The sequence below is a fragment of the Nilaparvata lugens genome, unplaced genomic scaffold (assembly GCF_014356525.2).
Source record: "Nilaparvata lugens isolate BPH unplaced genomic scaffold, ASM1435652v1 scaffold6205, whole genome shotgun sequence".
In the NCBI taxonomy this organism is placed as follows: domain Eukaryota; kingdom Metazoa; phylum Arthropoda; class Insecta; order Hemiptera; family Delphacidae; genus Nilaparvata; species Nilaparvata lugens.
In genome coordinates this window covers 1,172-17,839 of record NW_024091964.1, presented here as the reverse complement: position 1 = coordinate 17,839, position 16,668 = coordinate 1,172, and the positions used below count along the sequence as shown (strand labels likewise).

General features: G+C 33.7%; 1 protein-coding gene across 1 annotated transcript; it reads left to right on the top strand.

Moving 5' to 3' along the window:
• The first annotated feature begins 597 nt into the window (after window positions 1–597).
• Window positions 598–5,993, top strand: LOC120356223 (WD repeat-containing protein 75-like). Its single transcript, XM_039445127.1, has 3 exons — window positions 598–793; window positions 2,776–3,208; window positions 5,751–5,993. The coding sequence occupies exons 1-3, from the start codon at window positions 756–758 to the stop codon at window positions 5,976–5,978; spliced, it is 699 nt and encodes a 232-aa protein (XP_039301061.1). The 5' UTR covers window positions 598–755; the 3' UTR covers window positions 5,979–5,993.
• Window positions 5,994–16,668: the final 10,675 nt, after the last annotated feature.

Here is a 16,668-nt window from a genome sequence, read left to right as displayed (position 1 = left end):
CATTTCATTTCGGATTCTGCAAATATTGACCGAAGAACTAAATAACAGAGGGAAATTAAAGAATGAAACTGTCCAAAAACTTTGCCTATTAGTCTAAAATAGATTCAGATCCTAAACTGTATCCTATTACCGGTCTGGGCACAGTGTCATTCTTCAAATCTCCTGCTATTTAGTTCTTCGGTTGATATTTGCAGTAACAGAAGACCTTAGCTCTATTTATACAGCTTTTATTATGTATTTGAAATAATTATTATACAGTAATATTTTTCAAATCAAAATCAAATCAAATCTTTATTTGTCCCAAAAACATAATTACAATGACAAAAATGGTTGTAAATGAAAAAAGTAAAATACCATTAATAGGATTATACATAACTATATTAAAAACGGGAAGTCCCTGCAAGGTTCGAGGAACCTGAGCGCAAAGGCCGAGTGTGCAATGCTTAACAGTACATGAAAATAATAATGGGATATTATTAAGAAATAGGGAAAAGAAAAAGTGAGTGAAAAAGGGAAGAGAAAGAGCAGAGTGAAGGCTTAGGGGAAAGTAAAGAATAGTTGAAATTTTGTTCGATTAATTATAATTAGTGTGTGATTAATGTTGTGTTGCAGAATACACGACAACATGGACCAATGACAGAGTGGGTTTCTACCGCGACAAGGAGGGAGGTGCCGTGGCTTTCTCGTATGATGGGTCAGTGCTGGCCGTTGGCTTTGGAGCCAGTCTTACTGTCTGGGACTCCGACACTGTTGAGATGTCAGCGTCACTCACCAGGGGGCCTGAACCTATCAAGTAATTATACTAGTAGTGAACAGTAGACCTCGCGCAGTTATAAACCTCAGCCTCCTCTTATACTGTCCATCAGAGTAAATCCTGTCTGTATGTCGTGTCGGTGAGATATCGGTGTGAAAACGGCTAATGGCTGTTGGGGTTGGTGTATCAAAAATGCTAACATCAAAAGCTAATCTCCTTCAAGACATCTGGCAACAGGACAGCCCGAGTTCAAAGCAGAGAAAGTTTGAGAGACAATACTATGTTATTTTAATTATTAATTGCATGCGTTATTGCACGCAATCAATAGTTCATTAATAGTGCATAAAAATTGCATTCAATGAGGCATGCAATGCGGCATACAATTAATAGTGTACACAGCTGCTCATTTTTTACCAAGTTACATTGAGATATTGAATTGCATGCGTCATGGCATGCAATTTATGATCCACTCGACAGCTGATTTATGATGAATAATTCTATAGTCTGATTTTTACACTAATATTGGAGTATGAAGGAGGCTCCTTTTTTCTTTTATATTCAGATTTAAAAAAAAATCAGATTATAGAATTATTATAATAATTCAGCTGTCGAGTGGATTATTAATTGTGTGGGTTAGGTTAGGGAGATTGGGGAGTCCGATCTCACTAGGCGTCAAATATGCAAAACCGTAGAAACCAATCCGAAATAGTTATTTGTGCAACTAGTGCGCAAAGTGTCAGTTTGCTGCACCGAAAGAAACGTTTACGCCCGAGCCGTAGGCGAGGGCGGAATGGTTTCTTGAGTGCAGCAGAGGAACTTTGCGCACGTATTTCACATTAAGTTTTTCCTACAGTTACCATTGAATATGAAAAGTGGGTAATTATGGGTAAAATTGCCTGAAATCCATCAAATGTTTTTCTGTGTAATTTTATTATTGATAAAAACCTTAATCCTAAAATCCTAAAGTCCTCGTTGTCGTTGGTTATAATATATAATGAATAATAATTAGCGCGTTGTGCTTGGTTGCACCTCTGCTCACTATAGCAGCCACAGCAGTCACTGTTACCAACTTCATTTTGATTTTGCTGCACTGTTGCTCCATATAACCTACTAAGTATTTTGCGTTGCCATGTTGCAAATCTGGAGTGCAGAAAAATTTTTCCCGCACTAGAGCGGAAAAGTGATTCTTTGCATTCTGTAATCAGTGCAGCAATGGCCACTTTTCAACGTAACTGTAGGAAAAAAAACAAAACAATTAATTGCATGAAATTAATAACTGAAAGTAACATGGTATTTTCTCTCGACCTTTCTCTGCTTTCAACTAGAGCTGACCGGTATGACTTGTAGGACATTTTTTTCTTTTGGTGATAGTTTACAACACATGTTCAGTATTGTCGATACGGCTACCCATTCAGCCATTGGCCGCTTCCACACCGATATCTCGCCGACACGACATAATTTACTCTGATGAACAGTATTAGAGGAGGCTGTGGCTTATGACTACGCGAGGTCTACTGTTCACAGAACTACTATAGTGAGGTCCACTTTATAATGGCAGTAAATAAAGATAGAAGAATAGCGATGCCAATTCTCTGCATTAATTAATTATATTTCTACACTGTCAAAAACATTATTGGCATCGTGTTGGACCTAGAAAAGGATAGTACCACCGACTTTGTCGAATGATAGACAAGGAAAGCAAAACCAAAGTTGATCAAATACTGTCATTATAACGTGGACCACACTATAGTGTTTATGTTCTGTCATTGTTGAATGAATAAATAAATAAAATTAATTTTGAATTATATCAGTAACAGTACCGTATTTTTTTGGACGAATTAAAGTTGTGCTCATTGTAGTTGATAATTGAAACACTCGTAGCGCTGATGTAACTGACTGGAGGCCGAAAATAGCAACATTGACAAGACTTATAAAGTTTTACCTAACCTAAAATCACACTTACCTACAAATTTAGCTCCTTAATGCTACCCACACTAAATGCCACCTATTTCTCGTTGCAGTTTCATCGAATTCGAGCAGAAGCCCTACAGCCACATGGTGGTAACGGCCAGCACTAGTACCCTGCAGGTGTGGGACCTGCTCAGTCTGTCAGTGGTCTGGTGTGTCAAGCTGAACGTCACAGCACTAACAGCTGATCCGCTGTCCGAGCACTTTGCCGCGTTCACAGCCGACAATCAGCTGTTTGTGTTCAAGACGGAACAGCGCATGCCCGTCGTCAAAATGGCCGCTACAAACAAAATGGCTGCCGCCAACAACAAGATGGCCGCCGCTGAAGATGGCGGAGAACAAAGGTCTTCTTCTCCTCCTGTCATGGCCGCCATTTTTGTGCCGCGTGGCGGTGAGGATGAGGGGAAGGATGGTGCTGAGGAGGAAGAGGGGAGACTGCCCAGCTGGATGGAAAAGTCCAAGTTGTACTATGTAACTCAGTCACAGGTTAGTATAGATTTATGATGAGGTATTCATCTTCTTCTACTACTACTACTTCTTCTTTTTCTTCTTCTTCTTCTTCTTCTTCTTCATCATCATCTCCTTACAGGCCGGGTCCTGTAGCTTTGCCTATCGGTGGAGCGCCACTAGACTACAATACTACCCAAACAAAAACATCCAACATTATTGAAAATGTATCTTTCCATAAGCAACAGATGCTCTTCTGTATCTTCTCGGAAGCAACGTTTTGCATCCGAAAAGATACACAAGGAGCTTTAATGTATCTTTCATAAGCAACAGATGCTCTTCTGTATCTTCTCAAAAGCAACGTTTTGCATCCGAAAAGATACACAAGGAGCTTTAATGTATCTTTCATAAGCAACAGATGCTCTTCTGTATCTTCTCAAAAGCAACGTTTTGCATCCGAAAAGATACACAAGGAGCTTTAATGTATTTTTCATATGCAACAGATGCTCTTCTGTATCTTCTCAAAAGCAACGTTTTGCATCCGAAAAGATACACAAGGAGCTTTAATGTATCTTTCATAAGCAACAGATGCTCTTCTGTATCTTCTCAAAAGCAACTTGTTGCATCCGAAAAGATACAAAATTAGCTTTAATGTATCTTTCCATAAGCAACAGATGTTCTTTTGTATCTTCTCAAAAGCAACTTCTTGCATCCGAAATTATACACAACACGTATTTTTGGAGTTACATCCTTTTAGCACAACACATTTTTTAATATTGTAATTGTGTTGTAAAAATAACCCTTCTTCACTCACAGATGGGTTACAATTTTTGTTCATCTTCATTTTTTTTCATTCCAGGTGTCTTGAATTTCAGTCGTCATTTAAAGTGATATTCATGCTTTTGAAGTTTTTGTTCATCTTTTGTTAAAATTTCAAATCTTTTGTCATTCTGTTGTATAAATAACCCACCTTCTTCACTCACAGATGGGTTACAATTTTTGTTCATCTTCAATTTTTACTTTCCTTGCCCTATTACCATAGGTAAGGAAAGTATTGCTTTCCAAAAAAATTTAAGGTACCCTAATTTCATGTTTTCTATACGTTTTAAGGTCCCTGGAGTCTAAAAAAAATATTTTTGGGTGTTGGTCTGTGTGTGTGTGTGTATGTGTGTGTGTATGTCTGTGAACACGATAACTCCATTCCTAATTAACCGATTGACTTGAAATTTTAAACTTAAGGTCCTTGAGGATCCGACAATAAGAAATCCAATAAAATTCAATCCAAGATGGCGGAAAAAATGGCGGATAATTACTAAAAAACCATGTTTTTCACGTTTTTCTCGAAAACGGCTCCAACGATTCTCTTCAAATTTATACCATGGATAGCTATTTATAAGCCCTATCAACTGGCATAAGTCTCATCTCTGGGAAAATCTCAGGAGCTCCGTAATATTCTTGAGAAAAATGGCGGATAATGACTAAAAATCCATGTTTTTCACGGTTTTCTCGAAAACAGCTGCAACGATTTTCTTCAAATTCATACAATAGATAGATATTCATAAGCACTATCAACTGGCATGAGTCTCATTTCTGGAAAAATTCCATGAGCTTCGTAATAATCTTGAGAAAAATGGCTGTTAGTGACTAAAAAACCATGTTTTTCACGGTTTTCTCGAAAACGGCTCTAACGATTTTTTTCAAATTTATACCATGGATAGCTATTCATAAGCCCTATCAAATGACATTAGTTTTTTTCTGGGAAAATTGCAGGAGCTCCTTAATATTCTTGAGAAAAATGGCGTATAATTGCAAAAAACCATGTTTTTCACGATTTTCTCAAAAATAACTTGACCGATTTTTTTTCGAATTCATACCCTGTATAGTTATTTATCAGCTCTATCAACTGGCATAAGTCTCCTTTTTGGGAAACCAATGGAGGGTCCACCCCATCCTTGGGAAATGGACTTAGTAACCTCCTTCTCGTGCATGAGGTAGGCAGGTAGCGTAGTTCATAAAAAGAACACATAGTCGAGATATTTCATCTGTAGAACAACTGTTTTGACGACTTTAAAAAAATGACGACTGAAAAAAAATAATCGAATTTTACAATTCACACAAAGAAAAAGTACTCTGAAAACAATTATATATACACATACTGACAGAAGTCTGATCGTAGTTTCAAATATGAGCAAGGAAAGTTGTGTGAGTGTACCACACCAGATTTTTTCATTTCAGGTGTCTTGAATTTGAGTCGTCATTTAAAGTGAGATTCATGCTTTTAAAGATTTTATTCATCTATGTTAAAATTTTGAAGATTTTGTTCATCTTTTGTTAAAATTTTAAAGATTTTGTTCATCTTTTGTTAAAATTTTAAAGATTTTGTTCATCTTTTGTTAAAATTTTAAAGATTTTTTTCATCTTTTGTTGAAATTTTAAATCTTTTGTTTATCTTTTTGTTGAAATTTTAAAGATTTTATTCATCTATGTTAAAATTTTGAAGATTTTGTTCATCTTTTGTTAAAATTTTAAAGATTTTGTTCATCTTTTGTTAAAATTTCTGTTGTTCACATTTGTTAAACAGGAATTGTTAGCAATCGACGTGAAATCGTCGACATCCTCGTGGCAGACGCTACCCGCAGTTTCCTTGGACGATAGCGGTCAAGCATTGAGGGGTCCCTATGCTCTGCTCACTGCCAAAAAAGTCAGACAGGAGTCGATGGATGAGGACCTCGTCGAAGATATCAACCAGAGGATGGGCAATTTGGTGGAGCAGTCCACTAGGAAGGTTAGTGAGATGCTAATAATTTGAAATTTTGTATCGAATTATGGTGTTGTGTATCAAGTTGAGATGATACTGTATCATATGCCGAGGATATCGACCAGAGGATGGACAATTTGGTTAGAAGTGAGGGAATTATTTGAAGTTTTTTATCAAATTATGGTGTTGTGTATCAAGTTGAGATGATACTGTATCATATGCCGAGGATATCGACCAGAGGATGGACAATTTGGTTAGAAGTGAGGGAATTATTTGAAGTTTTTTATCAAATTATGGTGTTGTGTATCAAGTTGAGATGATACTGTATCATATGCCGAGGATATCGACCAGAGGATTGACAATTTGGTTAGAAGTGAGGGAATTATTTGAAGTTTTTTATCAAATTATGGTGTTGTGTATCAAGTTGAGATGATACTGTATCATATGCCGAGGATATCGACCAGAGGATTGACAATTTGGTTAGAAGTGAGGGAATTATTTGAAGTTTTTTATCAAATTATGGTGTTGTGTATCAAGTTGAGATGATACTGTATCATATGCCGAGGATATCGACCAGAGGATTGACAATTTGGTTAGAAGTGAGGGAATTATTTGAAGTTTTTTATCAAATTATGGTGTGTGTATCAAGTTGAGATGAGACTGTATCATGTTGTGGTGATACTGTATCATGTGTGGTGATACGGTATCATTTTGTGGTGATACTGTATCGTTTATGGTGGTACCATAGAGAGGAGATAGCATCAGATGATATGCCATGGTTTGTAGGATTCATTCAAAGTTTGGAAGTTTTGTATGAAAGTATGGTGTTGTGTATCAAGTTGAGATGAGACTGTATCATGTTGTGGTGATACTGTAACATTTTGTGGTGATATTGTATCATGTGTGTTGATATCATAGAGAAAAGATAGCATAAGAAGATATCCCATGGTTTGTAGAATTTTCATTCAGAGTTTGGAAGTTTTGTATCAAATTATGGTGTTGTGTATCAAGTTGTGATGATACTGTACCATTTGTGGTACGATTCACTATTTACCAGGTAAAAAGTTCCGCGTCTCATTGGAAGAATTTTGACAGATTCTGTACCAGAAACCAGTTTCAGTTCCAAGTTTCTGCCCCACAGTCGAAGCGTGGTAAATTGTTACAGTGCCAACTATCCGAGCTCTCATTGGTCGATTGAATGTTGTAGTCTGCTTGCTTCTCTGCGCATGCGCTGATAGCTTGTTTACCATAGCATAGCCATAGAATACATAAGTAACATAGTATCAAAATACAGTATTATCTCAACTTGATACACAACACGATAATTTGATACAACACTTCCAAACTTTAAATGTCCTCTACAAACCATGGGATATCTTCTTATGCTATATTTTCTCTATGGTATGACCACCCAATGATACAGTATCAATACAATATGATACAGTATCATCTCAACTTGATACACAACACCATAATTTGATACAACACTTCCAAACTTTGATTGAATTCTACAAACTATGGGATATCTTGGTTTGCTATCTTTTCTCTATGCTTTTATTCAATCGACTTATTGCTCACAGTTTGAAGTGAAAATTCACTCGATTCAATAGTAGTGAGGTGAATGAAGAATAATTGAAAAACTTTAAATTTCTCTAGATAAATATTATATAATTTATAAAATCTAAAATAAACTACAACAGAGCACTACAGAACATTATCAAGAAGGCATTGTAGATTTACTAAATTGTTATACAGTATCTAAACTTCATCACTGTAATATTTTATTATCTAGTAGTGTATTCTTCAAATATTAGGTTGAATGAAGTTAGAACTTAGTTGAACTAGTTCAACTTCACTACCAATCGAATTCAGTTTTGTGGTTTCTATTATGAATATTACAAAATTTTACAGAATTTATAAAGTGATAAACATAACCTATTTCTGGACTACTTCTATCTAAATTTGGGAAAGGAATAGTTTTGGGCTTTAAGCCTGTTGTTTCTTTCACAATCATTTAGGCTCAACTCACACTTGGGCGACTCAGATCGAGAAGAGACTGGACTCTAGTGGAGAGCATGTGTTTGCAAATGGTGACGTCGCGGAGACTAGAATCGACTGGTCTGAGTGTCACCATTTGGAAACACATGCTCTCCACTAGAGTCCAGTCTCTTCTCCACCTCAGTCGCCTAAGTGTCAGTTGAGCCTGACAGTGAGTTGAGAATAATATTGTATTAATGAATGTATTAAATAAATATTACAGAAAATATTAATAAAATATTTGAAATGCATTGTTAAACTTTACCCCAAGTTCAGAATTACAATTATTCTGGAAACTCTTTTGAGAAATAACATAATAAATATGTAGATAAATGAATAAACCATTATTACACATGATTCAACAGTAGACAATCCAGAAATTTATTAAAATTTCCCAGTAAGTATAACATTTTTAAAACACTATTACAGCCCGGTTGTACAGAAGCCTGTTAAATTTTAATCTTTATTAAATCCACTAGAACCAATCAGAAAAGGCTGCTCTGATGGGTTCTCTTGTAATTAATCACGGTTAGAATTCAACAGACTTTTGGGCAACCGGCAATATAAATTGATAAGCTCTCTGAAAACATTTAGTAGACAATACTAGAATAGTCTTCAAATTTAGATAAAATAAATAATAGTCTATATTGATAAATAAATAAATTACCTATCCTAGTCAATGATATTAGAAAATTCTTACAAAATCTACTACTAAAACAATAAATATTTTCACAATAAATAAATAAATATAATGATAGTCTTTTCCTCAATCCTTATGGTTAAGTGACTTCAAGACTTGCATGATAACACTTTTTGTGATGAGAATATTCTGAGTAACTGATATTATTCTTCCAGTAACTTATATTATCTTGTCAATAACTGATATTATTCTCTGTAACTGATATTCTCTTTTCATGAACTGATATTTTTTGTAACTACCTGATATATTCTCTTGTCATTTACTGATACTATCCTGACAGTAACTGATATTATCTTGTCAATAACTGATATTATTCTCTGTAACTGATATTCTCTTTTCATTAACTGATATTTTTTGTAACTAGCTGATATATTCTCTTGTCACTTACTGATATTATCCTGACAGTAACTGGTATTTTCTTGTCAATAACTGATATTATTCTCTCTAACTGATATTCTCTTTTCATTAACTGATATTTTTTGTAACTAGCTGATATATTCTCTTGTCACTTACTGATATTATCCTGACAGTAACTGATATTTTCTTGTCACTAACTGATATTTCCTTGTCACTAGAATATATTTTTTGTCACTACCTGGTGCTATTCGATCACTAGGTGACATTATTCCATCACAAATGCGGTCTTTTTGTCACTTAACCTGTCACTTGCTGTGTTTAAATTATTGTTTTCTCATGAGTCTATAGTTACGACATCTTTTCACTAGGTCGAACTTTCTGTAGCGTAGACAATGCCATTGAGGGATGTGGCGCATATCTTCCACTATCTGAAAATTTAGAAAAAATATTATTAACATTTTGACTGAGTCATTGTCAATATTGTAGAACCGTTCCATGATTGAATAAAAACATAAATATGTTAGCAAATTCTACCCGGTTTATTTTCAGTCAAGTTGAAAATGTGACCGGTGTGGTCACGAAACCATGGTTGTGTACCAAATAAAACTCTGAAGAATTTGACAACATATTATGTGTGTTTTTATTCAATTATTATTAAAATTGTTTGAAAATGTTATAATTGATAGAAAATTGTTATTTGAAATTGGTAGGAGAATACAAATGATAGAGAAAATATTGATATTGATTGGAAAAATGTTTAAATTTTGAGAAATATGTCTGAATTGATAGAAAATCATATAAAATTGGTAGGAAAATACAAATGATAGATAAAATATTGAAATCGATTGGATAAATGTTTAAATTGTTTATGGTACCGTATCACCATGATTGATACAGTATCACCACACATGATAAAGTATAAAAACAATATGATACAGTATCATCTCAACTTGAAACACCACACCATAATTTGATACAAAACTTCCAAACTTTGAATGAATTCTACAAACCATGGGATATCTACTTATGCTATCTTTTCTCTATGCCAGTAGATATGTGACTACATGTAACTATATTTTACACCTAGTAGTATGGGACTACATGCACATTATATTATTATCGCTATTCAAATTTTAACGGTGTTTTCATTATCAAAAGCGATTATTGACCGAGCGAAGTGAGGTCTAAGATTCAAGTCGACGGTTTCGCATTTCTCTTAATGTTTAAATGTGTATATATTTATATGTTGCGCATTTACGGCGAAAAGCGGTAATAGATTTCCATGAAATTTGACAGGTATGTTCCTTTTTTAATTGCGCGTCGACGTATATACAAGATTTTTGGAAATTTTGCATTTCATGGAAAAAATTAAAAACATTAACTAATCGTATAAAATTCAATTACTGTACAATTTACAATGATGCACTGTATAAATGTACAATTTCATGGTACTTTTATTAAGAAATCCTATTGTATTAAGCGAGAAACTTCTTTATCTGTTTATATTTCTATATCTGGTTATTTATGTTCAACGTATCTCGAAAACGGCTCTAACGATTCTCACGAAATTCGGAACATAGTAGGTTTATTGACCGAGCGAAGTGAGGTCTAAGATTCAAGTCGACGGTTTGGCATTTCTCTTAATGTTTAAATGTTTGAATGTTAAAATGTTCATATGTTTAAATGTTTTTATGTTGCGCATTTACGGCGAAACGCAGTAATAGATTTTCATGAAATTTGACAGGTATGTTCCTTTTTAAAATGCGCGTCGACGTATATACAAGATTTTTGGAAATTTTGCATTTCATGGATAATATAAAAGGAAAAGGAGCCTCCTTCATACGCCAATATTAGAGTAAAAATCAGACTACAGAATTATTCATCATAAATCAGCTGACAAGTGATTACACAGATGTGTGGAGAAGCCAGTCTATTGCTTTATTTCCATAAGGTCTATACAGGTACTTGTGGATGAGAATACTGCGTGAGGTCTACTGTTCACAGAACTACTAGTTATAATTACTGTCAAATAAAAGGTCATTAAATTCAGTATAAATTCTTTACTCGTCATAAATGATACAGTATCAACACAATATGATACAGTATCAACATAATATTTTACAGTATCATCTCAACTTTAGCTGAGCTTTAATGTTTACAAGTTTGTGTTTCTTCAATGGTTCCAAATTTTCTTAAATAACTCAATATTATTTGTTACAAGTGGTAATTGAGTGGAATATTTCTAATCAATTTATTAATTCAAGCCATCTAAATCCAAAATTTATAGTTTTCATGTTTATTTTGGACTAGAATTTTGTGAAAATTGTACACGTGAAATACTAACCTCATCTTGGACTGTGTCACCTACAAATTTGGAAGAAAAATAGCACAACCTTATTATTTTATCTACCAATGTGCTACCTAATGTGCACTCCTAAACATCAATATATTTTTGATGAAACTTCAACAGTATGTTTAGTATGTGTAAATTATTCTGTATGCCCAATTTGAAACGAATCGGACAATTAGACTCATTTGTATTGCAAATAAATGAAAAAAATAAATGATACACAACACCATAATTTGATACAAAACTTGCAAACTTTAAATGAATTCTACAAACCATGGGATATCTTCTTATGCTACCTTTTTTCTATGGTTATACTCACTGCTTCAGGGCTGCTAACAGGTAGCCCAGAGATATTAGTGACAAATAGTGACATTGTCACTAGCACGGCCGTCACTAGAAGAAGGACTGAATTGAGTGACAGTCTCATGTTGCTATTGGTTGTTGATGTTTTACTCTGTCGACCAATCACAAGAGAGCTTTCTGGTTGGTTATGTTAGGTTGTGTATTGGCTGCTTCTTGACGTTGAAGAATCTGAGGAAAGATAAAATTGTCATAAATTTTAAAAAAATCTTATCAGTGTTTAGTTATGTTACAAGCATAGAGAAACAATAGCGTAAGTAGATATCCCATCGTATGGGGTGTTTATGTCGCAACTTTTACTGTTATCTCAAGCTGATTACTGTCGATTATTGTATTTTTTTACTGTTTTGACCGGGTAAGAGTGTATGAACGGCACAATTTGAGTGTCTACCAGCGTCATAAAGCTTCAAAAGAAAGAACTACGTGGACTATCAGCTTGAGATAACAGTAAAAGTTGCGACATAAACGCCCTATACCATGGGATATCTACTTACGCTATTGTTTCTCTATGGTTACGAGACTTAACCTATTTGGGACTATGTGTAACCTTATCTAAATTTGGGAGAGGAATAGCACAAGGTTACCTTATTTTTCCTCTCCCCATTATTTCGATGATGTACTTATTGTATCAATCAATAAAGAATAAAGTAAAGTAAGGTGAAATGTGTTAAGCTGGGTTTACACCAAAGCTATTAACAAAATGTTAATAACTTCATCCTTATAGATTCTATTAGATTGAACGGAACTTGACAAACACATATGTTCATCATGTGTATGATAAGTTATATTCAATCCAATAGAATCTATAAAAATTAAGTTATTAACATTTTGTTAATAACTTTGGTGTAAACCCAGCTTAACACATTTCACCTTACTTTACTTTATTCTTTATTGATTGATACAAATAAATACATATTCCAATATCAATGCGGTTTATAGAGAATGTGATACAAATTGAAATAATCTTCCATTTATTATTTCTATTGGGCTACTTTATAGATCTTCGTATGATTAATGTTATTAAAAAATTCATGTTTATTTGATAAATGTGATACAAATCAAAATATTTTTTTTAATTTCTACTAATTTATAAAATCTCCATTAATTTGTTAAGTACTAATACTTAAAAGTACCCAGTAAACTTGATTGTTCTTCCTCCTATTATAAACTGAAACTCAATGACTTGAAATTAATCAAATATCATAGTAAACAATATAATGAAGCAAATTTAAAATCATAAAATTCAGCAGATGCATGCTATGAAATTACTTGTCAAATTCGTTGCTGAATTTCCAATATTCTACTGAAAAAATAAATACGAAAAGCAAAGTATAATAAATATAGAAACACACTTTTTATGTATTTAAAGTTGACAAGCAGTCAAATATTTGACTGCATGTCGTGTTTAAATACATAGAAAAAAGTGTGTTAATATCACCTTCACCATCAAATATAGAAAATTATCAAAAGTGGCAAAAATAGATAATGTCTAGAACAAATGAACTACAGTATATTATTATTACAGAGGATTTTTTTATTGTACGGTAGACACTCAATCCATGTAAACTTTTATAACAAGAAAGCCCGGTTGCACAAAGGCCTGTTAAATTTTAATCGTGGTTAAATGCTACCTGATCCACTCAGAGAAGCCTTGTTTTCGAAAAAGCCTTCACTGATTAGTTCTCGTGACATTTAATATGATTAAAATTTAATGGGCTTTTGTGCAACCCGGCTTTCTTGTAATGAAAGTTGGCATGTGTTGAGCATCTACCATACAATAAAAAAATCCTCTTTTGTAATAATAATAAATAATATAGTTCATTGTTCTAGACATCTATTTTTACCAATTTTTTATTATTAGAATCATACCACTTAATTATTGCTACTTTAAGAATTATTATCCTATGACGAGTTTTTTACAAAAATTAACTCAAGATAAAAACTATGATCACAGAAAAACACTGTAGAAGATGATAAGTCTACAAACAAGATTATCAAAATCGTATTTATGTATTTTTTGAATAAATAAATAACAGAATATATTTACAGACCTTGAACATATGAACACAAATTTTGCATCATTTGAAGAAATTATTGTGACCTTCATAGTTCCTTATTAAAATAACGTTTACTACAACTCGTTTTTCACTAATCGTTATTATTATTTTAGTATCAATTCACTAAAAAAAAAAACGAATTGAATTATCGTGCGTTTTTCTCGTCTTACCAATCTACACTATTATTACACTTTAACACTACACTGGTCTACACTATTATTTGTAACACTGGTTGCAAAAATAAACTGCAAGGCCATTTATTGATGTAAATTAAAATGTTGTCTCAACTTTTGCGTCGTATTTTTTATAATATTGTTATGATACTTGGGATAGATAGTACAGTTCAACCAGGTTTTCAGAACGGGGGTTTAGAAATGGTTTAAGGTTTGAGAGAAGTTAATATTTTTAGAGTTGACGCGAGTGCTATTTGATACGAGAATTGATAGGACTGTGTCGGTGTGAGGTGTTGAGGATAATGATTTACTGGTGTGGGAGTGGGGGAAGTTTAGTTGGAGTTTAGTAGGGGAGTAAATGGGAGAGAGAGAGGAAGAGAGAGTGAGTGAGAAGATAGATTAAAGCTAAAGAATCGAGAAGGAAAAACAAATTTGAGATAATTGAGAGAGATACAGAAAAATGTGAGAGAAGAGAGAGAGAGAGAGAGAGAAATGAGAGAGTGAGATAGAGAGAGAGAGAGAGAGAGACAAAAGCTGAAGAATAGAGAAAGAAAACCAAATTTGAGATAATTGAGAGAGATACAGAAAAATGTGAGAGAAGAGAGAGGGACAAAATAGAGGTAGTGTGAAAAGAGAGAGAGAGAGAGATTGATTGATTACTTTATTTATGTATATTACAATAGGGAGTGGGGGAAGTTTAGTTGGAGTTTAGTAGGGGAGTGAATGGGAGAGAGAGAGAGGAAGAGAGAGTTAGTGAGAAATGAGAGGAAGAGAGAGAGAGAGAAGAAATGAGAGAGTGAGATAGAGAGAGAGAGAGAGAGAGACAAAAGCTGAAGAATAGAGAAAGAAAACCAAATTTGAGATAATTGAGAGATACAGAAAATGTGGAGAAGAGGAGAGGGACAAAATAGAGGTAGTGTGAAAAGAGAGAGAGAGAGAGATTGATTGATTACTTTATTTATGTATATTACAATAGGGAGTGGGGGAAGTTTAGTTGGAGTTTAGTAGGGGAGTGAATGGGAGAGAGAGAGAGGAAGAGAGAGTTAGTGAGAAATGAGAGGAAGAGAGAGAGAGAGGAAGAGAGAGTGAGTGAGAAATGAGAGAGTGAGAAGATAGACTAAAGCTAAAGAATAGAGAAAGAAAAACAAATTTGTGATAATTGAGAGGGATTCAGAAAAATGTGAGAGAAGAGAGAAGGACAAAATAGAGGTAGTGTGAAGAGAGAGAGAGACAAAAGCTAAAGAATAGAGAAAGAAAACCAAATTTGAGAAGATTGATTGATTGATTGATTGATTGATTGATTGAGTACTATATTTATGTAGATTACAATATATACTGGCTTATACACTTATATACAATAGCTTACAATACAGCAAAGTTATAGATGAATTTACATAATATAGACTAAGAAAATAATTATTGAACTGTATATGATAGGAAAAGCAATTTGTAATATAATAACTATAGATAATAATTATATTGTTATGCATCTACATAAATTGGCGGAGCTTTGGACATATCAATGTCCATTCTTCGGAAAGAATATTAAAAATATCCTCCCCACTAACTCTCTACCAAAACGTTAATTTCGTTATTTAAACTAAGGATTTAGATTGGATTTAGAAGGATTAAAGATTGAGAGAGATACAGAAAAAAGTGAGAGAAGAGAGAGAGAAATGTGAGAGTGAGAAGATAGAGAAGAAAGACAAAAGCTAAAGAATAGAGAAAGTAGAAGAAAATTGAGAAAGATATAGGAAAAAAGTGAGAAAAGAGAGTGACGGAAGAGAGGTAGTGTGAAGAGAGGGAGGAAGAGATAGTGAGCTCTTTTACTCAATACGTAAAACGTGAGGAAAAGGGAGAGAGAGATACAGAAAAAAGTAAGAAAATAGAAGAGAAGAAAATTGAAGGAGAGGAGAGAGAAAAACTAAGACAGTGTGTGTGAGTGAGAGAGAGGAAGAGAGAGTGAGAGTGAAATGAGACAGTGGAAAGTGAGAAAAAAGGGAGAGAGATTCTGAAAAAATTGATATATGAAGTGAGAAAAGAAGAAGAAATGAGTGGAAAGAATTTGGAAAAGAGAGAGTGAGGAAGGGAAATAGGGAATATAGAAATGAAGAGAATAGAGAGAGACTGAGAGGAAAAGAGAGAGAGTGAGTGAACATAGATACACTGGATTCTGAGGAAATAAAGAAAGAGAAGAGAAATGAGAAAATGGAGATAGATTTAGAAGAGGAAAAATGAAAAGAGAGAGAGATCAGAGTGAGGTAATAGGGAGAGAGATACAGGAAAATTTGAAAGAGTGTGAGAGTGATTGATAAGGAGAAAGAGAGAGAGAGAATAGGGTTAGTTTCTATTAGGTAGGGTGAGAGAGAAGAAGAAAGATGGAGACGAAGGTTGAGGTAGAGAAAATAGAATAAGAATAATATGAGAAAATAAGGAGAGAGATACAAAAAAATGAGAGTAGAGAGGGAAAGAGTGAGAGATGGAAAGAGAGAGATAGTAAGAGAAAAGGTAACATGTAAAGAGAGAGAGAGAGACAAGCAAGAGAATGAATTGATGAAATTGAAATTAATACATTTTCTATAGAAAAACACTAATTACAAATACAGTAGTTTTTTTAATAATTTAAGTTTGCTTATTTTTTTACACTTTATGAAAAAAGTATTTTTTCCTCTTTGAAAATTCAGTTAATTTTCACTTTGAATATTAT